The following is a 27595-nucleotide window of genomic DNA, read 5'->3' as shown; positions in this document are numbered from 1 at the left end:
GTCTGAAATTATTTCAAGCTAAAAATTGACTAAATAAATAACTTCAAAAAGAGGTATAAGTAGTAGTGAAAATAAATGAAATCATAAAAATACTCAATTAATACAAAAAGACATAAAAAAGGATGAAAAGAGAGAAAAGAACAGATGGAACAAACAGAAGACAACTACCAATATGATAGATTTAAAACTCATCAAATCCAAGATTTGATTAAACTAAAATGGTCTAAATATCTCAAATAAAATGAAGGGCTTATCATATTGGATAAAAAATAAGACTGAACTACATATGACCTATAAAGAAACTATGTATAAAGGTGTACATAGATTAAAAGTAAAAAAAGAAGGAAAAGAAATAAAATAATAAAAATAAAAACAGGAATAATTTAAATTAAAAACAGAAAAACACCAAAGAACACCAATGAAGCAAAAAGGTGGTTCTTTGAACATATCAGTACAACGGACAATCTTCAGCCTGAGTGATCAGAAAATCAAGAGAAAAAAAAACACAAATTATCAAAATCAGGAATGAAAGAAGTGGCATCTCTAGATTCTACAGGCTAAATTTTGGCAATTTTTTTCTTTAAAATTACCACTAGTAAATATTGGAATTTCCATGCCACAATACAGCCTCTGTAGCCTAGTACTGTTTGTTTGTTTGTTTGTTTGTTTGTTTGTTTGTTTGTTTGTTTGTTTCTGCAACCATTTAAAAATGTAAAAAACACTTTTTACCTTGTGGGGCATAGAAAAACAGTCAGTGGGCCAGAGCTGGCCCTCAGACTACAGTTTGAAAACCTAGATTAAAAGGATAATAAGTCAAAATTATGAACAATTTTAAGCCAGTAAATTAGTACAATTTTCTTAAAATATAAAAACTTACAATATTCACTCAAAAAGAAATAAATAACAGAGTTGACTACATATTTATTAAAATAATTGAGTTTGTAGTTAAAAACTTCCCAACAAAGAGAACTCCAGCCTAGATAACTTCACTGGCAAATTACTAACAAACATTAAAGGAAGAAATGGTACCAGTTACACATATTCTTCTAGGCTATAGGACAAGGTTGAGAATTTCCAACTCATTTTATGAGGAAGGAAAACACTACGAAATAATAACCCTCAAGAACACTGTATTAGTTTCCTCTGGCTGCTACAACAAATTACTACAAATTTGGTGGATTAAAACAACAGAAATTTATTCTCTCACACTTCTGGAGGCTAAAAGTTTGAACTCAGTATAAGTGGGTGTAAATCATGGAGTTGGCAAGGCTGCACTCTCTCCAGAGGCTTTTAGGAAGGAATGGAGTGTTCCAGAGGCTTTTAGGAACACTCCATTCCTTTCCTTTCCCAAAAATAATTTGGCATTTATGCTAAAAATTGTCAGCAAAGGAGGAATAAAAAGGAACTTTCTCAACCTGGTTAAAGGCATTTACTACGTCCCATTCCCCAGTGCAGCTAATATCACATATAATGTTGACACATTTCTGCTAAGATCGAGAGAAAGACAGTGATGTCCTCTCTTACCATTATGAGTCAATGTCATAATGAATGTCCTAACCAGTGAAATGAAGCAAGAAAAAATTAAAGGTATAGAAATGGGAAAGAATAACTAAAACTAATTCATACTTTGATATAATTATCTACATAGAAAACCCAAAAGAATTTACAAAATTTCTCTAGTATCAATTAATGTATTTAGTAGAATTGCAGGATAGAAGCTGATTTACTAAAACCATTTCAATTTATATCAGTCATCAAAAAATTAAATTTAAAATTTAAAATTACTATTTAAAATAGGATGAAAATGACATCTACAGAAAAAATTTAACATAATATATTCAAGATTTAAAAATATAAAATTTAAATAGATGGGAAATAAAAATCAAATTTTATATTTCTATATACTTACAGTAAACAACTGAAAATTAAAAAATATGATTTACAATAGGATAAAAAAGGGGAACCACTTAGGGAAAAATCTAATAAAGTATGTATAAAATGAATATAATGAAAACTAAAACATCAGTGAGAGAAATCAAAGAAGACCTAAATAAACGAAAAATTATTTGGAAGACTCAATATTATTAAAATGTCAGTGATTCCCAAATAGATTTGTGGATCCAAAGTAATTTCAAACACAATCCTAGCAGTGTACTTCTTTTTTATAGATTAATAAGTTTATTTTAAAATATTTATGGACATGTAAAGAATCTAAAATAGTCAAAACCATTTTGAAAACAAAGAATGAAGTAGAACTCCTAATATCTGATTTCAAGACTTATAACAAATGTACTATATTCCAGACAGTATGGTATTAGCATAAGGATCATTGGCTCTGAATAGAAAGTCCAGAAATAGGCTTATATATATACTAGCAATTAGTTTTCAACAAAAGTTGACAAGGTAATAAAACGGAGAAAGAATAGTCTTTTCAACAAATGGCAATGCACCAGCTGGATATCTACATTAAAAATAGGAGACCAATGCATACTTTGCTCAATACTCAAAAATCAACACAAATTGGATTGTAGACTTAAACTTTTAGAAACAGTCATAAGAGAAGATCTTTCTGAGCTTGGATTAAGAAAAGAGCTCTTAGATAGATCATAAAATCACAGACCATAAAAGAAAACCACATTGATACTTGTACTTCTCAAAATTAAAAATATTTGTTTTTTAAAAGACACTAAAGAAAATAAAAAGACAAACTACAGACTTGGAGAAAATATTTACAGACCATATATCCATTAAAAAACTAATATAAATCCTTATAATTCAACAACAGTAATAATGATAATAACAATAATACATTAGAAATGGAAAACAATTTTGAATAGACTCTTTAAGAGAGAGATGGATGGCAAACAAGCATATCCAAAAGGTTCAACATCGTTAAAGACCAAAATGAGATTTCATTACACACATGTTAATCAGCATGGCTGAAAAATGGCAATGCCTAATGTTGACAAGAATGCACAGCAACTGTTGCACACTACTTCCAGGAAAACAAATGGTGAAGTCACTTTGGAGAACAGTTTAGCAGTTCATGTATAATACATAAGATGCTTCTGTGTATATAATATAATATAGTAAAAGATACAACCCAGCAATCCTCACCCCGAGCATCTAACCAAGAGAATGAAGATATATCTCCACCAAAAAAGACTATAAAACTGATTATAGCAGCAACTGGAAAAAGAAAAAACATACAATGAATAAACAAAGCTTGGTACATCCATACATTAAATTTTGATTCCCAATAAAAGGAACATAATATTGACAGCATCTAATAGAGCAGAATCTTAAATTTTTTGTGGTAAATGAAAGACACAGAAATACAAAACTGCGTATTTTGTGTTCTGTTTATATTACATTCTGGAAAAAGCAAAGTACAGAGATAGACATCAAAACTATAATTTCCAGGACGGGGTATGACATGGCTTGACTACAAAGAAGTATGGTGAAACTTGGGATAGTGGGAATATTCTATGTCTTCATAGTGACACAATTATATATATTTGTCAAAACCTATGGAATTGTACTTCTAAACGGTAAATTTTACCATTTGGAAATTATCTTAGTAATCATGATCTAAAACAACCTAAGCAGTTATTTACAGTCATTTCTGTTAGATTTTAACTGGGTCAAAACTTCCCAGAACTAAATTCTGTCATCCAGTATATAAGTACATTTTCTCTTTTAGCCTCATATTTTTTACTATCTTTCAAAAAATGCCTTTTAATTTTCTTTCAGGGTGACATTGATCAATTAAATCTATACTGTCCTTGTTTGGTTGACTAACCAACTTTAAATCCATACAGACTACAGCTACCAAACAGACTAAAACAACATGTACTCCAAAGACTTCAAAGCCATGACCCTCCACCATGTCTGTCAGCAGCAAGTTCTTGCCCTGCAGTCAACTGAGCTATAGAGAGGGCTGATGGAGTTCTCTGAAAGCAATAATTTCTGTCTTGAATTCCAGCATGAAAAAAGTAAACTTCTGAGGCTAATCCACATATAAATTAATATGGGAAAGTGATATTATTTGACCTTGTTTCCTGATCACACCATTTCCTTTGTATTCTGAAGGTATATAAATACATGGTAATTGCACTGTGCTTAAAATTTAAATGATGTTGGTTGTGAGCCTAGAAGAAAGATCAACATATATGCATGTCAACAGCTATATGAGTAATTGAGGGCAACAGTTCTTAACCTTTAAGGGAGGGGAAAAATAATCCCTTACAGGTAGTCCAATATTTGCTGAATCAATGAGAGTTTGATGGAACTTCTTCCCAGAAAAAAAATGCATGTATATTATTCGTGTAAAATGAAGTTCAAAGACTATGAATCCCATCCATCCTTTCATTAAGAGGTCACCAAACCCTAAGAGAAGGATAATCATTTTGTTGGTTTAGAAATACTCGTTAAGTTCATGGAAATATTTTAATATTCTTATAAATGTGATAAACTTAGCAAAGCTGGTCACATATATATAGTGAACAAATATGTATTGACTGCATTTGGCCATTGTATATGGTATTGGTGGTTTCCATGCAGGCCTCTGTATCCTTTGCTTAGGTATCTCCTGAGAAGCTTCTTAAAAATACAAATTTCAGCATTTTACCTCTGAAACCTTGAATCAGATTGTATAAGGTGGTGGAATTTCTATTTTTAAAGTGTCCACTTAAACAGCTGGATTCGGAAATATGGTTCAAAAATTAATAAGTCCTAGGCTACTTTTCAGTGTTTATAAAAGCATGAAATTATCTAATATGTTCTTTAAGTTAAAGTTCTTCTCAATGAAAAAGAATTATTGATGACCAATTTATTCCTAAAGACCATGGCAGATAATTCCATGCCTTTATAACCATTTAAACATTTGTTCTGGGCAGAATGATTTATGGATGTCTTTAGCAGCAATGAAGGGACTGTTATCAAGTGAATTACTGACTTCAAAGAAAAAATATTGTAATACTAAAATAAAATTCAAATTCAGTTTTCAAAGAATAACATACAGATGTTTGTAATTCCTATGATGGAAAAAATATGGCTGAAATTAATGTCATAAAGACTTCTAAGAATCAGCAGTATTAATCAAATATTTAATTATGGGGAAATATTTACAATATTATGCATATATGTTGTGTAAATTTCTAGATGCTTCCTCCCCTTCTACTCTACTTGTAAAATATTTTAATATGAATTTGACCTCATTTTTTTTAATTTCTCCCTTCTATGCCTCATAGTTTGTTTCAGAGAGTAACTGTCCAGATTCGTATTCTTTGTCATTACCCTGGATAGCCAGACAAATATATTTCTCACTTTTACCCATGAGATATAATATAATTTCCATGATTAACTTTCAAGTCTTGTTTTGACCAACAAATATGCAATGTATCACAATTTTGAAGGGCTAAATTTGCACCAAATCCTTGTACCATCTCAGTTTCCAATGAGAACTGTCTCACCATATTCACCCTTAAATACCATCCTGTAAACCCGAATTTGTGACAAATCTTCAATTATTGATTATGTCTTCATGACTTAAATGTTCTCATTTCTATAGCTAGTTAGCTTGCAGATAGGTAGACAGACTGACAGATAATTCACAATTAACTCTTTTTGATTCAACAATTACAGTGTAGCCACTACAGCTAGGTATTAGGGACCCAAAGGCAACAGAGAGGGTCCCTGCCATAGAGAGGGTGTACCCTATGTTGTTATGACAAACACCACAATATAAAATACCAACTGCTATAAATGGAACACATATACACTGTAGAAGTACAGAAAAATAGTTGTGGATATCTGATGATGATCGTATATATGTGATCTGTCCATAAATATTTAATGTAAAAATATCTTTCACATTGAGAGTCAACACATCAGACCTTATTTATCCGCACATATTTAGACACTAGTATTCTTGGAGACTTTATAATTTGGATTTCTTTCAGACCACCCTTTACTTTTGCTCAAAATGAGTCAGGCTTCTGTAAAATTTTGTGGGTGGTGGTGAGTCCAAAATGGCTATAGGTCAGCAGGGATAGCAATTGGAGAAGAAAGCTGGCAGTGAAGGAATAGGGAAAAAGGGAAAACTGGAAACTGTGGTATTTCTTACAACCTCCAATCTTAACAACTCAAGTAATTTGCAGAAGAAAATGGCATCCTATTTAATCTGCCTGCTACCAGGTGGCTAGTTGATGACCTTGGGGAATGGTACCATACTGGGAACTAAGTATTAGTATCTGCTATTCCCTGGTTGGAAATTTGCCAAGTCACATCATACTTGGTGAATGTATGTTGTTAAGTCTGCACATAACATTCATCACTTTGTGTAAGAGTGCAGTGTGTAATGGCATGGGTGACTGGGGAAAGAGGCTAACTGACAGTCATACAACATATCATCTTGTTCACATGAATGTAAGGTCTTATTTTGCTGAGACTATCTTTAGTCAGAATTCACAGAAGGAACGGAAAATATCTAGATATCCTGTGTTCCCTGTCTATCCAAGTATCTCTTCCTCATTCTTTCTTGTCACCAATTTTCCAAATGTGTCCCTTCCAGTCTCTGAGTTTTAGCCACAACCTACGAATTAATGTGGATACTGTCTCTGATAATCTCTAATTTCAAAAAAAACCAAAACCAAAAAAAAAAAAAACCCCAAAAAACTATATACTACTCGAAGTTCTGCCTATTGGAAGTTTTTTTCACTTTATTCAGGGATGTCCTGGAATAAAACTGTTAAACTGAAGTTGTCTCCTTTTGGGTGGTTCTACCTAATCCTACAGAACCATTTGTAAATAAGGCCTGAGTGTTTTGTTGTTGTTGTTGTTGTTGTTGTTGTTGTTGTTGTTTTCATCCTCAGTTAACTAGTCACAGAAAACTCCTAAAGAGACTCTAGGTGAAGTTTGAGAGATGGGGCAAAGGAGCTAGAGTAAGGGCCATAGTCATCCGAGTCACTTGCTTTTGTACCTTAATCTGTGCCTTCAAGCCTGATTTTTCCTGTGCTGCTTTCATCTGATAATGGACTTCTGTCCATGATGATGATGCCAGTTCAGGATGGGAAACTCAGATTGCATGGTAACTTGGTGGCTCATGTAAAGTGTTTGGTCTCTACTAGAGATCTGTAGCAAGCCGCAATCTATTTCTTACAAGGAGAATAATAATCTGAAGAGAATGGAATAGTTTTGCTCCAAAATCTTACAAGTCTACTTTGTGATTTACCAACAGAGGTTTATTCCTAAGGGCCATACAGTATCCCTGTCTGCTACAGTCATTTCAGACCTAATTGGATTAGCAGTATCTTCGGGCCCAGATGGTAGAGCAGCTTGTGCTATAATCTAAACGTATTGCAGAGTGTTCTCTTTTTCTGAATCTGAATAAAAGCAAAAACCCTAATAAAAAACAGAATTTAAGGTTACTCAGTAAATGGGTTTGAGTAATAAACCTGAATAAGGGATATATTGCTTCCAAAATCCAAAGAGACATTATGCTCCTTCCTTAATGATCGGAGGACCTGATGCAGCAAATTTCTCTTCACCTTCACAGGTATATCTCCATGCCCAAGCCATTGACCCTCTAGTAATTGCATCAAGGTGTAAGGCCTTGAATTTCAGTGGAATTCTTTTTCCACCTTTTGGTACGCATGTGTCTTACCAAGGTGTCCACAAGGTGTTCTTTCTTCCTGTTCAATAGTTCCAATCAGAATGGTGTCATCAACTTAATGGAAAAGCATGATATCTTATAAAATAAAAAGTCAATCAAGGCCCTTTAGACTAGATTATATCACTGGGCTGGCTGTTTGATTTAACTAGGAGGTAAGTCAGCAACAGTGTATTGCTAACCCTCTCCTCTGAAAGTAAACATCTAATGAATTTCATTGTTGAAATATTTGTTACATATCAGGTATCAGGGGACTGTGAGACTCCAGCAATAAGATCACATCTGGGATAATAGCTGCAACTGGAATCATTACTAGTAAAATTTTTGATAATCCACTCTTATTCTTTTGTATCCATCTGCCTTCTGTATAAGCCAAATAGGCAATCTAAATGGGTACTTAGCAAGAAGCACCACTCCTTCATCTTTTAATTCTTTTATGTGGCAGAAATGTAGTATTGCATTTTGTTAATACTATGAGTAGGTAAAGATAGATCTGTGGCTTTTACTTGAGTTTTTCTCCACAGGTCAAAGAATTAATCTGGTACTCTGCTAGTTGCTGAGTATGTCCCTTACAAAGATGCAATGTATAACTGGAATAAAACCACATGATGGGATCAGGTGCATATAGGCTTATGTTGGGATTATCCCAAACCATAAATGCATTGATCATCTCATCTCTGTAGACATCTACTGCATCTACACTGGACCACAGTTGTATTTTGGGTCTCCAGGAATTGCTATCAATTATAACTATGGCTTCGTAGTCTCAAAGAATCTGGTTACTGAACATTACAGTCATTGTGATAAATGGTGGCAGGATTTCTTGAAAGAAGGCTAGAACACAAATTTACAGAATAAATTTTGTATGTGCAAATACAACCTTCCTTAAGCAAACTCCACCTCCCTTTCATTAAGGGACTCTAGTCGCAAGACTAGAAATTGGTTGAGGGGCTTGGACTCGCTTGTGATAATTCAAATCACAACTTTCTTCACTAGACTTAGTGTTTTTCTGGCTATAAAAATCAATAAAATTATATAGGCTGATCATCTCATTTACTTCAGTTTTGAGAATACCATTACCATTTAGCTAACACCAAAGATCTCTGCAGATCAAACCATGCTGAGTACTGGGTTGCCTGTGGTATCCATTTCTGTATTTATGCCCACCTTACCTCTGGTGATTAAGTGCTGCCATGGGGCCCCTTACATTTTGAGATTTTATTATGCCCATTGGATATAGAGAATTCTTGGGATCCCACTATCCCCACTGAAACTGGGAATCCCGTTTTATGGCAGCATGTCCCACTATCATCTCTGGCCTACAAGTAATGTCCACCCAGGAGCTCTTCAAGGGAACTGGAGATTCCCTGATGAATACATTAAAGCTAAGGAAGTATGCTTGGACAAGTTCAGGGGCATGGATTAGAGCTGGTGAGGAGCAGCAATTCATGATAATACCCATTTCTTCTTAAAACTTCAGACACCTACTTTTCAGGATCATGGATGTTTTACCTTCAGAACTTGTTACCTCTGGGTATGTGATTAGTCAACCATTAAAGCAAACTACTGGAAATACTCTTGATTAAACATAATGAATCCAGAATCTTTGCTTAGTGAATGTATCCATTTCAACACATTTTGACAATCTAGCATTATAATCCTTCTATCCTATTCCAACATACTTAGAACTCATTCCCATAAAGGCTCCCCAGGTTTCTGTCAATAAGTACAGTTCTTTTGGTGTGGACGGTACCTCCCCTTAGGATTAAAAGGAGAATTGGAGACTCTAAATGGTTTTCCAGTATTTAATGTGTAGTTGCTGCATACTTCGTTGGACCAAGAGCTGCCACACGACAAATGAAGGAGGAAATATGGAAGTAGAAGGAGGCTCTCTCCCTCTGGACCTTAATGGCCATAGGAAACTAAATTATTCTTTAGCTGCCAGTCAAAACCACATAAATAGACATATTGTGGGCTATAAACTGGATGAGTAGGGAGTTAGGCACTGGATAGGACCCATTCAAAGATGCTCTGGGGGCTACTATTTCAATGCCGGTCGTGCCAGGAAGACATTTTTAAAATAAAATATATTAGGCTATATATGAGGGGAATGAGTAATTGATATAATAAAGCTCCATCAAGACCTTTAAGGTTTTCATTAAATGTCAGGCTTTGATATATCTCCAAGTGCTGGACCTCTTCCTGTAAGTGTCTCATATCCTAAACAGGACTGTATTCCTTTGAATCATGGCTGCTTAAGGGTCATTTTTCAAAAACTCTTTCCCACCTTTGACATTTTTATGGGATGGCCCTTTAAAGTAAAATATGAAAGGTTTTCATGACAATGATGCCCTGGTATGTAGTCATTAAAATAACAGTGTTGGTTAACCTGAGGCGAGTAAAAGTGTCCTGGACAGAAATATAAATTATTTTCTCTAAAGCAGAGATCACGACTCATCTGTCATCCAAAAGACACTATCACCTAACATTTCAAACATGGCCTCTGAAACTTGCCTCCCTAGATTCAAATCCCAGCTTTGCTGCTTGCTTGCTGTGTGGACTGGGAAAGTTACTAAATCTACTATATCAATTTCCTCATCTGTAAAATAAAGGAATATAATGGTAACTGCCTCACAGAATTGTTTCAGGATGTTAATAAGATAATCAAATCTATTAAGATACACAATGTTTAAAAAACTGTAAGGGCTATAAAATTGTTAGCTCTTGATATTTTGTATTTCTTTGCCATACCTTCTTTAATTACTATCATTTTGTACTGGTCAGCCAAGAGTAATAATGATAATAACAACAACTAATATTTCTACATCATGTAATAGTTTACAAAGAGTTATACTACGGTTATTGAATTTGATCTTTGTGCCCATTTTGGTAAGAGGGGTCATTTCCATTTTGTAATTGAGAAATCTGAGGTTCAGAGAGATGTTGTGGTTTTCCAAAGCTCACAAAAGTAATTAGTATAGACAGGATTTAAATTTATGTTAGCTGACTCCAAATTCCTTCCTTTTCAAAGTATAACTTAATTATAGTATTCACGACATTTAGAAGAGTTTACCCACCTGATTCCAAGTCTTTGCCATATATTGAGGGTTATTATGTGTGGCATTTTTGTGTTATCTAATAATATTATGTCAACTCTGCAAACTTCATATTGATATCTTACACTTCTCTGCAGAGAATAAATGCAAGTTTACAGAAATGAAGTATGATGCTAAAAGTTATAGAGATGGTAAATGTAGAAATGTTGTAGTTCATTCCTTCATTTTTTTTTATTCATTCAGCAAATGGCTATGATGGGGCAGTCTCCCGGACACTGGGGACAATGTAGAAAAGGAAAAAAGAAAATCTCTTGTCATCAAGGAGTGACAGTCTGGATAAGAGACAAAAATAAGCAAATATTTGTAAAATATATTTTTAAATTATATTATATATATATTCATACTATAAAGAGCTCAATAGAATGCAAGCTCCATGAGAGCATGAAACTCTGTTTTGTTTATTCTAACATGTTTAGTACATTGACGAGTGCTTGAAACCCTGGTGCTCAGTGACTATTTCTTGAATTTAAAAAATCAGTGAATTATAAAATACTGCAACTGTCAGGAAGGAACAGCGCTGAATACTATTAGATGGCATACTAGAGGATTTAATTTAAATTTGAGAACTGGGGCTCCCTTGAGAACGTGCCAGTGAGTTTGAGACTGAAAAGAGACAAAGAAATAGCCAGATGAAGGGTGAAGGGTAAGGTGGTCTGATACAGATATAGGGAAATCATCTGTAAATCCCTAAAGTAACAATGAGTCATAGCAATTAACAAACAAACAAACAAAACAACCAAGTAAGGCCATTCTGGCTGGAACACACTGAGGGAAGGAAAGAGCTGCAAAGATGGAGCAGGGGAGAGAGGCAGGGGCCAGAAGCTGGAGCTTGGCCCTGAGTACAACAGGCAATCACTGAATGGTGCAAGCACAGCATTGCCAGATTTCCACTTTTAAAAAGATCATGCTGGTAGTTATATAAAGAATAAATTAGAGGTAGGCAAGACTGAAAATGGAAGGTGCTGTAGTCCAGGTATGAGAGGATGCCTGCTTGGATTAGTTGGCAGAAGAGCTAGAAAGTAGTTGAATAATGATTTAAAAACAATAAAAATAATTGTTAAGATTGAGCATTTCTTATGGGCCAGGCTCTATTCTAAGAGCCTTACATAAATTGATTAATTTAATTTTCACATCGATAATATGGGAATCAAGGCATTGAAAAATAAATAAGCTTCTTATTCTTACACAGTTAGTAGTAGATCTTGAGTTCAAACCCAGGCTACCTTATTTATGAGCCCATGACCACTGCAATCTATTTACGTTGGATAGATTGGGGATAAGATTCGCAAATATTGAAGAGTTCATGATACGTTAGATGATACATGTATCTAGAAAAAAATATGAAGTTTCTGGTTTGATTCGCTGGCTAATACTTGTTTGATACATGTATCTAAAGCCCAATAGAAATTCCTAGACTTGCAATTTGAAGGGATATATTTCAGTTTTAAAAATTGTATGTACAGTTTGGGAAATAGATGAGTCTACCCCATATGAAAGTGTGGTGCAAAAATAAAAGTGTTGAACTCATATCTGAGAAACTCCAAAATGTTGAGTTCAGATAGAACAAACATGTACAGAAGCCCAAACAGAGTTAGCTAAAGGTTCCTGAGAAAAACCAGGAAAGTACGGTATCCTGACATGAAGGAGTGTGTTGAGGGAGAGGGAATGGTCACCTGGGTCCAATGCAGATGAAAGATCATACAAGGTGATTGTGGGAAATCTCTACTGGATTTAGCAACGTGGGGCCATCAGTGCCATGGCACAGAAACAGGACCACAAAGTTTGGTGAGTGAACGGGTGGTGATGAAATAGAGAGGAATGGCTATTAGTGGGACTAAGGAGTAGGCATAAAAGACAGAAGGGGTGATGAGGTTAATATAGTATATGTGTACATTTTAATGTTATGCATGAGAATATCTGCATGTTGGAGAGGAAATCAACTAGGAAAGAAAACACTGAAGATACAAGAAAGAATGGAGGAAACCAGTGGCAAAAGGTCAGATTCAAAAATTACAATACAGATACCAAAAGTAGGATGGACTTAGAGTTAGAAGTTACAGAGCCATGGCTGCCTGTCACCAGTGATCAGTTTCTGCCAGGTACAGGATTAAGGATTGACAAAGATTGACAAAGAAAGAGTGTGTCCCTTCAGTTTTATGACATCTCTTCATGCTGGCCCTCTCTTCTGTTTGATTTAAATAATAATCTTATTGCATAAACTAAAGCACCTGAGTTTGTTAATTTTTTTTTTATCATGGCAACCTGTAAATAAGAAAAATAATTAATTCCCATGGTCTGATGGGAAGGAATAAATCAAGCAACAACATTTGGATTTTGTCTATTTTGCAATGAGCACTTGAAACCTACGCTGTTGAAAGCCTTGAATGGCTCCAGAAATATATAAAAGGATTAAAGCAATCCATGTGTTTATTCATTCAATTATACATGAAATACTTACTCTACAGATATTTATCAAGTAGCTATTACTTGCTAGCCATTGCTTGGGACAAAAGGGGTGATGAAAACAAAATCCTTGCCTCCATGGAGATTGTCAGATTTCCACTTTTCTAGGGAGAGGAAAGTACTAGACAAATGTACACATAATATTAAATATAGATTTACTATAATAACATTAAATATATACATAATATAGTGCCAGATCTGATAAGCACTATGAATCTTTAACATAAAATTTAAAAACACAGAACTGATTATTTAGGTAGAAATAGATAGTTTTCAAAAATGTGTATTCCTATGATACAAATATGAAATGGCTGCTTTTAGTGGAGAGAATATTAGATGCACCTATAATGTAGAACCATTAAGAATAATGCCTAGTGACACACAGTGAGCACTCAATAAACAAGTATTAAGTGTTATTATAGGACAGAACTGTACTACAGGCTAGCATGCAGTGAAAAATCAGAGAAGGCTCCTTGTGGAGGTGGCTAGGTGATGACACCTAAACTTAGTCAGGAAGATTGAAGAGAGACCAGGCAGATGAAGAAGAGGGAAGGCCTTCCTAAGTGGAAGGAATAGCAGATGACAAGACAAGACCAACACACAAACAAAAGTATGATACTGAGTGGTAAGTTTAGGAACCTACAATTGTGGTTTTGACTGAAGTATAGAATTTGTGGCCATTGGAGGAAAGGGTATCAGGAGAACTAGAACGTGATTCAAAACGGCTTCTTGCTCTGGAAAAGCCAGATTTCAGGACAATGTTGAGAGTGGGGTGAGAACACATGTCTCCTAATCATCTCCATCTTCCCTATTAGACTGTACATTCTAGAAATTACTCCTCTGTGCCAGGTTCTGTCACTGCGGGCTGGAGTTAATCAATTAGCTTTGAAACCTACTCTTAACAAGTAAACAATGATGAACATTTTTTGAGTAATCTCTATTATCCATGTACTGTTTAAAGCAATCCCCATGTATTAATCCATTTGATTCTTAAAACAACTCAATAAACTGAAAAGTCTGATCACCTTTCTATAGATGAAGAAACCAAGGCAAACAGCAGTAGTTCTTGGTTACTAATGTATTCTTAATTGCTAGGTACAGTGTCTGACATCACAATATCTTAATAAATATTTTGAATGACAAATTAATGGACAAGAGAATCAAGTGGAAAGCTGGCTTTTCTAGGGCCAGGACTGCTCATTCTTAATTAGGTTGCTGTCTCACTGGTCACTTTGTGTGACAATTTATAGGACAATGGTTTTCAAATGTTTTGATGCATCAGAACCTCTAGAGGTTCTCACTAAAAATTATAATTCTTTTGGTCTGGAAAAAAGCCAATTGCATTTTTAATAGGTCGGCAAGCATTTTATTCTAGGGTGATACCTGGATACATTTTGAAAAAAACACTGCTGTGAAATACGAGTTGATAGTCATTACAACGAGATGTAAAATTCTTGGATAATGGTTGTGGCTTAGGCTGTCAAAGGAAGGAGAAGGGGTATGAGGACTTCAATGACAATATAAGGAAATCATCAGGTGCCGTGCAATCAGGCTACCTGCCCACTTCATCTGTAACTGCAGGGATTCTCATCTTTGGCACTCTTAGCAGTTTGAACTCGATAGATCTTTGGGTTTTTTTTTTTTTTTTTTAAATTTTAGAATGTATAGCAGCAACTCCAGACTCTACTCACTGGGTGCCAGTAGCTCACCCAACCCCTCAAGTTGCGACAACTAAAAATATCTCCACACATTTTAAGTGTCTCACGTGGTCAAATTGCCTGGAATTGGAAAACTGCTGCCATAGTGGAAGCCAGAAAGCTTTCTCCAGACTTCCTGATAGCAACTTCTGGCCTTCTAATCTAGAGTTGTATAAGACACTTCAGTTCTCTAAGATCTATAAAATCTGTTTCTCCATAAGTGTTCCTCCAAGAGACAGTATGGTTTGTTTGATGAGCACAGTGTACACTCTTGGCTTTGTTTGGAACTCACAGTGTCATCCTCCACTCCCACCACACACAAACACACACACACACACACACACACACACACACACACACACACAGAGCTGGTTTAATAAATCAAATGAGACAGACTGTCAGGGTCAAGACATGGCTGATATACAAAATCATCATTCCTTCTTCAGGTTCCGGAGGGCACAGATCTCTTTAACAGAGTTTACAGGGAATTATAATTAACTATGACAGCAAAATAAGATCAGTTTCCCAGAAGATATATATTTAAAAAAAGGGCAAAAAAAAATCAAAGGAAGAGACACAGAAATAAAAAAAAATAGATAAAATTGCTTGAAAAAAGGGACTGCAGTAAGTTTGAAATGTTTCAGCCCTAAATTGTCAAAAACCTAGATTTCAGAAAATACAGAAAATTTCCAAGTCTGGAAATTACCCAAGTCCTTTATCTTTTACAAGAATAAGCAGGCAATGTGTAATTACTTAAGGATATATCCTTCACCTTTCCTCTCCATTAATTTCTCTTCACAGTTTTCAGCATCTTTCAGTTATGTATGAGAACAATAAGAGTAAAATTTTGTTAAGAATTTTTGATGGGAAACTGTCAACTATTGTTGTATAACAACATGCAACATCATATTACCATTGATACAGGAAGAAATCTCATCTAATCTTAGCAAAATGCAAAGAGTACCTAGCCAAGTATTTGTTACTGCACACTTCTAGTGAAATAATTCCCAGTTCACTGGCTAATCAGAGCAGTGAATCAGTGTGTGCACCCAATGAAACGGACAGCTAACCAAAGCACAAATTTTAAATGACCAGAAACAAACAAACAAAACTACCCAGATTTATATTGACATCAACTTAACTAAATGTATTCACCTCAAAATCTATTATAATGAAACTTTACTGTTACACAAATTATTTGGTATGAGCTACCTTTACTAACACTCTTTGTGGAAGAGAATAATGCTTCCTAATTAATAAGTAGTAGATGATAAACAAGGAAGTCAATACCTATTTTCAGAGAAGACAAAAGAGATGGAGAACCAAAGAGGGGGAGAAGAGCCCAGCACTGCATCATCTGTTTTTCCGGCAAGAAAATATCTGTAACCTTGTTATCCCCATTCAGCTCCTTTAAGTGCTTTCAGAAGGTAGGATAAAAAAGGTTACCTTAAGGTCATGCACAAACATTGTTACTTCTACCTTGAACTATTTTCTGGGGGACAAATACTCTAAGGTAACTCATTGGTATACTGTAGTTCACCCATGAATCTGGTCAATTCCAGGTCGTTGTGAGATGATGGATGACACAGCCAAAAGAGCCCAACCCCAGGGCTTTGGTGAGAAGCAGTGATTTAGGAAGGCATAAATGCAGAAGATGGCTGGGCAGAGCAAGCCTGCTTCCACCACCACCACTGTCTTCGCCTGTACAGTGGTTGAAGCTGCCAGAGGCTTTCTGGTTGCCATGGCAACTGTTGGGCTCTGCTGCAAACTCAAAGCAGAGCCTCTGAAGTTAGGTATCAAACACTGGAGCTCAACAAACGCAAAGGGGAGAACAAGGATCACCCGTAATAGATCTACAACTCCTATGGCTAAAATGACCTTTTTAAAATCGGAGTTTTGTTCACGTTTTTGTAGAATGAGTTAAGTCTTGCCTGGCATTGTTCATTAGTGTCATCTTCTGGTGCAAGGAGAGAGGAGACTCAAATCCTCTCACTTACAACGGCAGCGGAGGGGGTGTGGGTAGGAAACGTGATTACCAGGAATGCACCGAGCCCGCTCTTTCATTCATTCAGTTCTATATTTCAACATATCCTGAGAGCGTATTTGCGTCAGGCATTGTGCCAGGTGCTGGGTCTGCAAAGAGAAGTGAGGCACCGACCCCCACCTCAACACACACAAATTAACAATAATTAACAAAAATTAGCATAACCTTCGCAAGCCTGGGGAAAACCAGTTAGGCACTGCCAGCTCTCCACGGGTCCCTCTTGGAAGACAGATTCAGAATCCAAACACGCAAAGGGAAAGGAGACCCCGGAAATAGAGCTGGACAGGAGGGAAGGCTGGGGGAGGGGGGAAGCCAAGTTCCCCTAGGGAGGGAAGTCTGTCAGGGCCACGCAACTGTTTCTCTGAGGATGCGAGGGAGAAGAGGTTTGTTTTTCTTTTAGAAAGACGGAGCCCTTTTCCCTACTGGGCTCGATTTCTCGTAGGGGAAGCCCCGCCTCTTTGGGCCTTTGATTGGCCCTACTCTTTTTCAGATAATTTATGCCAGCATCCTCTCGGTCTGATTGGCTCCTTCGCTCTATTCCGCTGGGAGTCGCATCCTACCTGGTTGGGAGGTGTACTGCCTTCTCACACTCCGTCCTCTCGTACTCACCGGGCTGCAGCTGCGGTGGGAGAAAAAGTCCTGGTTTGGAGAATTGAGCGGAAAAAGCGATCCTGATGGGTTCTCGGAAAGCTCTTCTCTTCTCCCCTTTTCTTCTGTGGAGTCAAAGGAGAGGGGTGAGGCTGATATTCCTCTTACTGACTCTGCATCTGGGAAACTGGTGAGTTAAAAACTATTCTTTGGTATCCCCCCCCCCGCCCCTTTCCCCCTCACTTCTCTTTCTTTCAAAAATCATTCTAGGTTAAATAAATTTCATTTCAGTGAGCATATGTGCAATATTTTACCATCATTTTATTTTTGATTAGATCTACTCTTTTGCAGATAGAACAAAATTAGCCTATGTATGAAGCATAGAGATTAGCTCAGTTGTTTTTGACTTGAAGCACGTAGAAACTAGTAAAGGTTCAGTTACTGGGAGTGGGGACAGGAAGTAGAAATGATTTTGCTACTGCCTTTGGTGATTGAATGCCATTGATGAACTTTCTGGATGATTCTGCATTTTAAATAAAAAGTTATTTTAGAAACTTGTTACACAGCATGGTATGTATGATGCGTTTTTATTCACTAATATTGCTTTCTTTCTCTCTCTCTTTTTTTTTTTTTTTGCTATTCTAAAAAAGCAAAGTTTTACATCAAGAAAGATCATAAATATGGCTAAAAATCCATCAGGGTTGAAAGTGTGTCATATTTAACTTAGAAATAATCATGCATATTGAGTTTTGAATGATTTTTATTTTACTTGGCTGTGTACAAGTAAATAAGAATTGTATGGTGATATGAAAGCTCTGGCTGTGTGTGTGTGTGTGTGTGTGTGTGTGTGTGTGTGTGTGTGACACACAGAGAGGGAGAGAGAAAGTGAGAGAGGGAGAGCGATTACCAACCCCCAAGCCTCCAATTCAACAGGAACAGTTCTTGATTTGCTTGGGCTGTAATACCTTTCAATAAAACTTTGAAATCATTCTGCTAGAAAAATAAAATACTCAGATATCACACCTGGATATAGAAGTAGTGGGTGAACAAAATTAAAATATATTGATTGCGACATAGATACTATAAAGGTCTTGGACAAACTACTCATATCATGTAACTGTGTTTTGTACAAATGCACATTTAAAATTATGTTAAGGTATATATGTGATCCTGCTTAGAACTCCAGTAAAGTGCAGTCACTACAGAGATGGAAACATATCTTTATAACTACTTGCATCATTGCTAAAGTTAATTATTATGATGATTATTTTTAGCTTATAGCTAGAGTGAATTTTTTGCCATTACTAGCAGATTTTTCTCCCCCAAAATAGAGAATGGATTAAAACAGGGTAAGTAATATTAGATTTGCCAGAATATGTTTGACACTCAATATTACAGTTTTAGTGAATTTACCCCTTTCCCTTAGAAACTTAAATGTTCTGCATGGGCACAAAAATACTACTTGATTAATTATTTCTTATGTATAACTTGTGTCATAATGGTCTATTTCTTTGAATATATTATACAATTATGGAAGATATTTCAGTAGACCATGTTTCAGTGCTCTCATGTATCTTGATAATATCACAAATGAATCTGTGTTCTCAAAAGTAAAAACAGACTTACTTAGTGGTGTTTCGAAATATCAACCAGTATGCTCCTTTATCTTTGTAAGTGCAAGTTTCTCTGGCAACCTCATAGATAAGCTGCTTACTAAAGGGCACACTGTCTATCTAAAAAAGATGTTTGGGTTTAAATAATACATTTTGTTCCTGAGGAGATTTACATTATGAGCATCGTAACTAGTTTCAGAACTGTCTTCAAGCTGCTCAGAATTAGAGTGGTGTGGTGCCGTGGACAGAGGTGGGCTCTGGCAGACTGGAGACGTGATTCTATGTGTCAAGAGCCCTTAACCTCTCTGAGCACAGTTCCTTCTTCTAGGAATTGGAGGGTAGTAGCACAGTGTTTATGATTTCTTCAAGTTTTCATGTTCAGTATGTCTAAGATTTGAACTGAAACAGAAAATAACTCAGTGCTGGCATCACTGGCTTTTCTTAGTAGTTTTCAAGAGGGAAATTCTAATCGGGAATGCTCTGTACTATTTTCTTGCCATATATATGAGTGAGTGAGAGGGAGAGATGTGTTATACAGTTAAAATAAATCATTTTATCATAGTACTATAGAGAATCTGGATTATTCTGGCCAGTGATTAAATACATATTAAAAATAAAGCTATATGTTGCTGTTGTAAATTAGCTCTTAGGGCCTCAGTTATGACAGTGTATGTCTTCACTTTTCAAAGTAGCTAGCTACAGTTGTGGTGAACTTTTCATCCTTTTAATATTTAGTTGAAGATAACGGATGTTAACATGCATAAGCATTTACATTCGTATTTTCTTCTTCCTTTCTCCTTTTGAGGGAACCTTTCTAAAACTAACCACAGATGGTTCTGTTTACATAAGACTATTGATATCTTCTGCTGGAGTCTAAATTAAATCTTCAAAGTCACCCATTTTGGGATTTACCAGATTGGAAGCTAGTATTTCTTGTATCTAATCAGAGACAGTAGCTTATTTCCTCATTAGTTTTCATCAGGAGCATAAAGGAGGGACACTTTATTGATTTTTATATTGCTGAGCTATGAAAACCAATCCTGTTGTAACTAAAAGCTGTAGTCATGGTTCCTACGTTTCATTCTCTGTGAGGCTGTATGGCATCTTGGCAAGTGTTTAAAATCTCTTAAGTTTGATTTGACTTATTTGTAATGTTGAAAAATATAATTATAATCAGACTTTTGAAAAGAATTGAAAAAGTGCTTTGAGATTTTAGCTCTTCTAAAATGTAATTTATGATACGCTTTGACTAAGAAGTTATATTTTGAGATAGCTCAAGGAAAATAACTCATTTCTGTTTTTTAAAACAATTTCATGAGTCAACAATCATACAATTTAGCAATCAACTGCCCAAATGACAATTTTCAAATCTAATTGCTTTATAAAATATATTATTTTCAAAAAATTTCAGTTATATATTTTGTGGCTGGTAGTGCATGATTTTTCTTTAAGCATTTGGATTTTTGGCCTCATTTTCTAATAAGATATGGAAGCAAACTTGAGGACAAAATGACTAGTGATGCTCTATGATATTAAATATTCAAAGAAGAACTGAGAGACAAAATGATTTTGAAGCTAAAATGTAAAATTCTACAATTAATAAATCCCCTGTGGATTGAGTCCACTAGGTATGCTCTTCTAACATTTTATCCTGTTATATATACTGTGGGACACACTTTTGGTTAAGCAACCAAAGGAAATGTTTTGATTTTTCATTTAAAAATAAAACAGACAAATCTAATATTTTATATTTATACAAAGGTGATTAAAATTTGTCTAAGAAAATAATAACGAAGGGGGTTTGAAAGGAAAGGAGACAAGACAGGGTGGAAAACTGAAAAAGTGTCTCTTGAGATAGTATCAAAATATGATGAATTACTGCCATGGGGGAAGGAGGAGGAGTGAGCATAAATTGAATGTATGGGCCTTAGGAGAATAATTCACATATATACATGCTACCAATCCTGGACTTGAACATTAGGTGTAAATTTTAGTTTCTGCTCCATCACTTCCCTCTAGGGTGATTTCAGGCAAATCTGTGAGGAAGAGAATCCTCATTTGTGAATGGTAGAAATTACATCTACTTTTTCAGCTGTTTCAAGACCAAAAGAGAAAATTTGTGCAAAGTATATGGCATTTAAAATTTTAATTTAAATGACATAAAAATAGATATTCTTGGAATCACAGTAATCCTAGTATTATTTATTCTAGTTTAAGTTGTTTAAGTCAAGTAAATGCTTTGAATCCTTTGTGCATTATTAAATATGTTTTGGTTTATGGAAGAGATCATTCAGTCTTTCATTCAACAAGTATTATTGAATGCCTGCTATGTGCTCTACACAGTGCAATTTGCTGGGTTTACAGTGGTGAATAAACTAGTCTTAAATACTAACCATGTGGATAGTACTTGTGTCTAGTACTCTATATGCATATGGCCATTCTACTCACTGCTAAGACCTAGATTTATGGTATTAATCAAAGGAAAACATCTTCTAGTCAAAAAAGGGAAATATACCTTCAGAACCCCAAAGATGAACAAAGGCATCTACATTTTTAAGGTTAGAGGGTACTGATAGAAAAGATTACAATCAAGGAAGGAGATTTAGAAAGCTATGAAATTACTCATCAGCAACACCAAAAAACCATGAGGGAAATAAATGTCTCTAAAATTCTAAAGACAAATGTCCAACTGAGAAGGTTATACTTAGCCAAACCACCAATCAAGCATGAAACGGAAATAAAGCCCAGATACTGCTATTCTCCCCATTTTACAGATGGAAAAAACCAGGGCACAGCCATTTTTGGGGACTCACTAAAGATCATCTTGCTGTTAATGCTGAATCCAAAACTCAGAATCAAGTGCTCTTTGCCCAGCTCCTGCATCTTAATCACCTTTTCTCTAAAATTACAAATGCCATGTAAATCAAAACATTCATCATAACTGTGGATGAAGGGGCAGAAAAAGTAAGTGAAGGAGGGAAAGAAGGGAAAAGGAAAAGAAAGGAAAGGAAAGAAAGGAAAGGTTAATGCAATTGACAGAAGCACAGTAAGTATACAATCCACTGTGTTTCTATCATATAATCTGGAATATTATACACAATGTTGTATTAATCATTTTAGGGGAAATATCAACAAACTGGAGTACTTGTTCTAGAAAAAACACCAAGGGATAAAGAGTTAAAAGCAAGAATTCAGAATTTAGATAAATTTTGTTGAAGAATCAGATATTTTTTAAAGATGCTATATGAAATCATAATTGAATTTATTATGTATAGATGTAACAGACAAATCATAACCAAGTAGGGAAAGCTACAGCAAGGCAGATTTTCATCAATACAAAAGCCCTCTAACAAAATAATGGATATCTTAGACTTCAAGCAGAAGCTTGTTAGAGATCTTGTATTCTTTGGGAGGCAGATGAAATTTATATTTTTTTCTATTTTTAAATATCTCAGAATCTAATTCTGTCTGTACTAAAATAGTTTAACCAACTGAAGTCTCATGTATCAGGAAATAACCCTAGCTATTAAATCATTTAGTAAACATTTATTGAGCATTAGCATTCATTCAACAACTGTTATACTCAGTGACTACTATGTGCTAAACACAGGTCTGGGAACTGGAGATAAAGTGGCAAGCAAGACATAATCTTTGCCCTAATAGTGTTTTCATAATGTATATAGGACACACACACACACACACACACACACACACACATATGATAGTATATATATACACACACATATATATGATAGTGTGTATATATATATATATATATATATATATACACACACACATATACAACATATACATATGAATGGTAGTATGCATGCTGGACAAAGAAGGCAGAGTTCCTGCCCCCACTGAACTTAGTAGTTAATGTTGGGATGGTCTATTGATATAAACAAGTACAGACAATAAAATGCCATAACTGCTACTCAGAATTCTAGATGAGCTATAGTGGGGACATCAAGAAGGCCGTCTTCAATCACAACTCTGGGAAAAGACTGAATGTTCTCACCTGTGATGGGCAAAAGTTCAGGTTAAGTGGTGGTGAAAAATATACATAGAGATATAACATTACTATTCTGTGGCCAGAGGTATGGTCTCATACTGTGGCAGGCCTTTTGAAAACTATATTCCTAAGGTACCTTTTACTTTGGTCATCTAATATGTGGATTAAAATAACAGCATTCTATTAAAACCTATATAATATAGTTTAATAGTGAACTTCTGAACTGTAGGAATCCTTCCCTTCCAAATACAATTCATCTGGAGATTTAACATTTCTCTTTATTTTTAGACAAACACACTGAGTACCAACTAGTACCAAGTAACAATAGTAGAGACGGTGCTAGGAGGGATATAGAAGGAGAGTTAACATAGACCCTGCACTCCAACCTGTAGTTGGATAGGCATATCAGAAAGTCCACGATGAGAACATAGTGGGTTTAAGTTAATGTCTTAATATTGGTATGATTAGCGTATGATTTGGTTCTCCACGCAGCTGTAAGTCCGCTAGAATCAAGTGCTCTAGAAAGCAAGTTAATCTTTGGGTAGATTTCCAGGACTATGACTTGTGGTTGCAGAATCTTTGAACTGCTTCAATGTAGGGACATCGTTTACCTATCAGTCATCCTAGATGTGTAGAGCTATCAGAATAATTTTCCAACTCATGAAGAAGAGTGTTTGGGGTAAGGATTACCTTTTCAACTAAATAGCTATATGACTAGAACAAAGCAGCCCTATTGGTTGGATTACACTTAAGTGTTACTCAGACATTTGTGTTTTACAAACTAACTTGTTACTCCGTGCAAGTGGCTTATGAGTGTATATTTGTTTCTGTCACTTCTTTGGTAACAATTCTTTTTGAAAAACCTTCATATTGTCATAACTGGAGTTGACTAGAAAGAGCGTTTTGTTGTTTCAGTTCTACTCATTTGTAGTCTCTCTTTTCTGAAGGGGAAGGTCTGAGAGAATACTTATGCCAATGAAAATATTTCATCTCTCCTTTTATGATGCCAAGACTTAGGAGAAAGGTATATCTTTCTGCATTCAGAAGAGTAAATTCCCATTTCTTCCTTCTATTTAATTTTAAGATCCTTTACTATGTTTTATAATTTAATAAGCCTAAATATTATGCTTCCACTTTGCAAAAATTTTAGCAGCCTTACAGAATTTATCTGATGCATAAGAACATCAAAGGCTTAGAGAATGTCAATGTCATGAAGATTTATGTTGTTCATAAGTTTAATTTATGTCAGTTAAGCTCTATGGATATAAAGTGGTGTTGGTTTTAATATACTTTCAATCCAATGGTAATTTTTTTAATAGACTGTAATGAAAAGTCTGTTTCTTTCCTTCCTCCAAAAAATATTCACATGGAAGCAGTCCCCAAAGAATATTTATAATTTCTGGGTATTCTCCATCCCCCTGAATACTATTCTTTGGAGGCATGGTTCCCAATTTTCTAAACTCCGTTTTAACAAAACAGAGTTGGCCAGCCAAAAAGCAAATAAAAAAATCCCAAATTTGTCAGAATATATTGTTTTATCATTAATATTTGTTTTTATTTTAATGATAAATCACTAAACTATATAAATTTCATAATTATAAGCAGAGGTGTTAAGAAAAAATAATCTCTGCTTTATTTTATAATTTTTCCAATTTTGTTCTCTTTCTAAAAATATGCCACTATACTAACTGACATTTTAAAAATTTATTTGGTATCTATCTATACCTTTTCTCATTAGCTGTTACAATTGTACATTCTTATATATAGTCTAACCAGATCAAACTGTGTTCTAATAGATTTAGGAATTGTCCAGACCCCTTTCTGAATCTAACAGTGTAGTACTCTGTGCCCAAATCAATGTCTATTGTTGCTAATTTCCTAACACTGATATAATTTGAAGGATGCTATGTATTCTACCTTACCAAGGAAACTACAGAAAATTCACAGTGGATGAAAATGTCACATTTTATTTTTTCTCCTAGATTAATATTTCACATCTCAAATTGTGGAACCATTAATATACAGTCCAATTTCTGTTCTATTCTGTGGACATAAAATGTCTTTAAATTTAAAGCTTTTTACCATAAATACTTTAGACCTTATTTTCATTTGTTTTTTTAACTAAATAATTTAAATAATCTCTAAGTGATATATATATGTATATACATATATGGTTAAAATATATAGGAAAAACCAAAACTTTTTTCCCCTAATGTCATGTTTTTTAGCATATACTGTTAATAATAATGGAATAATACTTATTGTCAAAATTACTAAGCAATTTGAAGCCTATACTTCCAAATTTTTCCAGAAGTTCAGATAATATATATACACATTTGTGTGTATATATTTTATACAAATGAAATCTAATACTTGTTTTTGTCATACAACCAATATCAAAGATATTTTTCTAGATTAGTACACTTAGTTGTACCTCATTTTTAATGTTGAAGTGGTATTCTATATTGTGGAAGTATCATAATTTATTAAATTATTCCATAACAGTCTCTTTCATTTTATTATGAACATTGTTACTATGTACCTATATACATATGTACATGCTTTTAATTTCAATATTTCATCAGTGTTGCCAAATTACTTGCTAGAGAGGAATTTATTCTACTAATGGTTATAAAAATGCAATTTATCTATATCAACACCAGTACAGAATGTAATGAATCTTTTAATATTTTGTCATTATGATGGCTAAAATTTGTCAGATTTTAAATCTATTTTCCCTTGCTACCAGTAAATGTTGGCATAATTTTATGTATTTATTAGCTTTTGTCCTCCTCTGAATTCATGTATACCAATTATGTTGTAAATATCTTTGTCTCAGTTTATCCTTTGTCTCTATTCTTTGTCTAAATTGTTTTACATCATCTATTTATTTTTTTTGGTCAGATTTTTATTTTTTTTCTTTTCCTGATTTGGTTACATGTTGCTTAGAAAAAGCCTCCTCACTCCAAAAGTTAAAAAAATTCAGTATCTTATTTAATAGTCATATATTTTATTTAATATATTTTGATCTTTAATATATCTGTAATTTATTATGTAAGTAGGAGTCTAATATATTTTTTGTAAATGGCTAAATAAGTATTTCAATCCAATTTACTGAATAATTCATCCTTTCATTTCTAAACTGACTAGTCACGTTTATTATACATTAAATTTTTGTACTCTTGGGATCTGAATTTGAATGTTTGATTTTGTTCTCATTGATTTCTTTATGTATTACCACAATATGATTTTCATTATAGTAACTTTATTTTGTTTTCTTTTATTCTGGCAGGGCAAATTTCATCTAACAATTCTATTTACCAATAATTTCTTGTACACCCTCACATTGATTCTTCCACTTAATTACAGTATAATGATTTTAACCTGTTACATAGGAACTATGGATGTTGATTGAAACTTTATTAAATTTATAAACTAATTTGAGAATTATATATTAATAATATTATTTTATAGCAAGAATGTTTACTTTGGCTTTATTTTTTTTTGTTCTTATGTTCTCCAATTAGTTTTTTTTGTTTCTTCACATAAACCTTATACCTTCCCTGTTATATATTTTTCTTAATTATTTTATAGATTGTGTTGTCATTGTGAATTAAATCGTTTTTTTCATGATGGATTAGTACTAGGATCAGAAAGCTACTGTGTTTTGTAAAATTAATTTTATATTAGTTTAACTACACTAATCAATTCTCTGATTAAGTCCAACATTTTTAGTTGTTTATTTTCTTGATTCACTATAATTTTACCTATAAACAGCAGGATGAGTTCTAATATTCTTTCCATTTATTCATTTATTTAGTAAATTTTTAAATTGGATACACACTATGTGTCAGGCTAGGTGCCAATTGTATCACATTGAAAACCTTAACCCCTGCTTTCTATGAGCAAATAGAGGGTTGTGAAAAATAAGGTAGTGATTAAGATGAAATGTGATTAACTTTATAGTAGAGTTAAACACTGGACAGATTCAAGCATATAGTAAAACATACATAGTATTCTAGGCCTGCTTCCCTTCCCCCTCCTCAAATGTCCAAAGCATTCTTCTCCATGTGTGTTAAGAGATGGGTCCCCCATTCCTTTGTGCTAATAAGAGAATCACAGAGTTGAGTTGACTATCATTTCACCTCTCTAAAGCTCTAGAAGTTCAAATCTATAACTTTGTTATTTATTACTCTTCTACTTATTTTGCTTCTCTACTAACTTTTATGTGCAATAAAACTAATTCAGTGCTACAACCCTAAAAAGAGCTTTGTACAAAAGAATTAAGCAGCTAGACTATAATGGCCAAAAGAAAATAAGACTTTAATTTTTTTTTTAATTTTACTTCTATTTTCTTTGACTTCCAGCTCTAAAATCAGTGCCAACA

At 34.4% G+C, this 27595-nt stretch overlaps 1 protein-coding gene across 1 annotated transcript in view; it reads left to right on the top strand.

Annotated features, from left to right (window-relative positions):
• Positions 1-17390: 17390 nt before the first annotated feature.
• The window catches only part of GABRG1 (gamma-aminobutyric acid type A receptor subunit gamma1), a 65249-nt gene continuing 55044 nt past the window's right edge, over positions 17391-27595 (top strand). The window contains exon 1 of the mRNA XM_006183377.2: positions 17391-17770. Within this exon, the coding sequence (XP_006183439.1) occupies positions 17667-17770 (104 nt within the window). The 5' untranslated portion in view covers positions 17391-17666. The remainder of the gene's footprint in view (positions 17771-27595) is intronic.

This window comes from Camelus ferus, chromosome 2, assembly GCF_009834535.1.
Source record: "Camelus ferus isolate YT-003-E chromosome 2, BCGSAC_Cfer_1.0, whole genome shotgun sequence".
NCBI lineage: Eukaryota > Metazoa > Chordata > Mammalia > Artiodactyla > Camelidae > Camelus > Camelus ferus.
The sequence above is the reverse complement of the archived record's forward strand: the minus strand, read 5'-3'. Positions and strand labels throughout refer to the sequence as shown.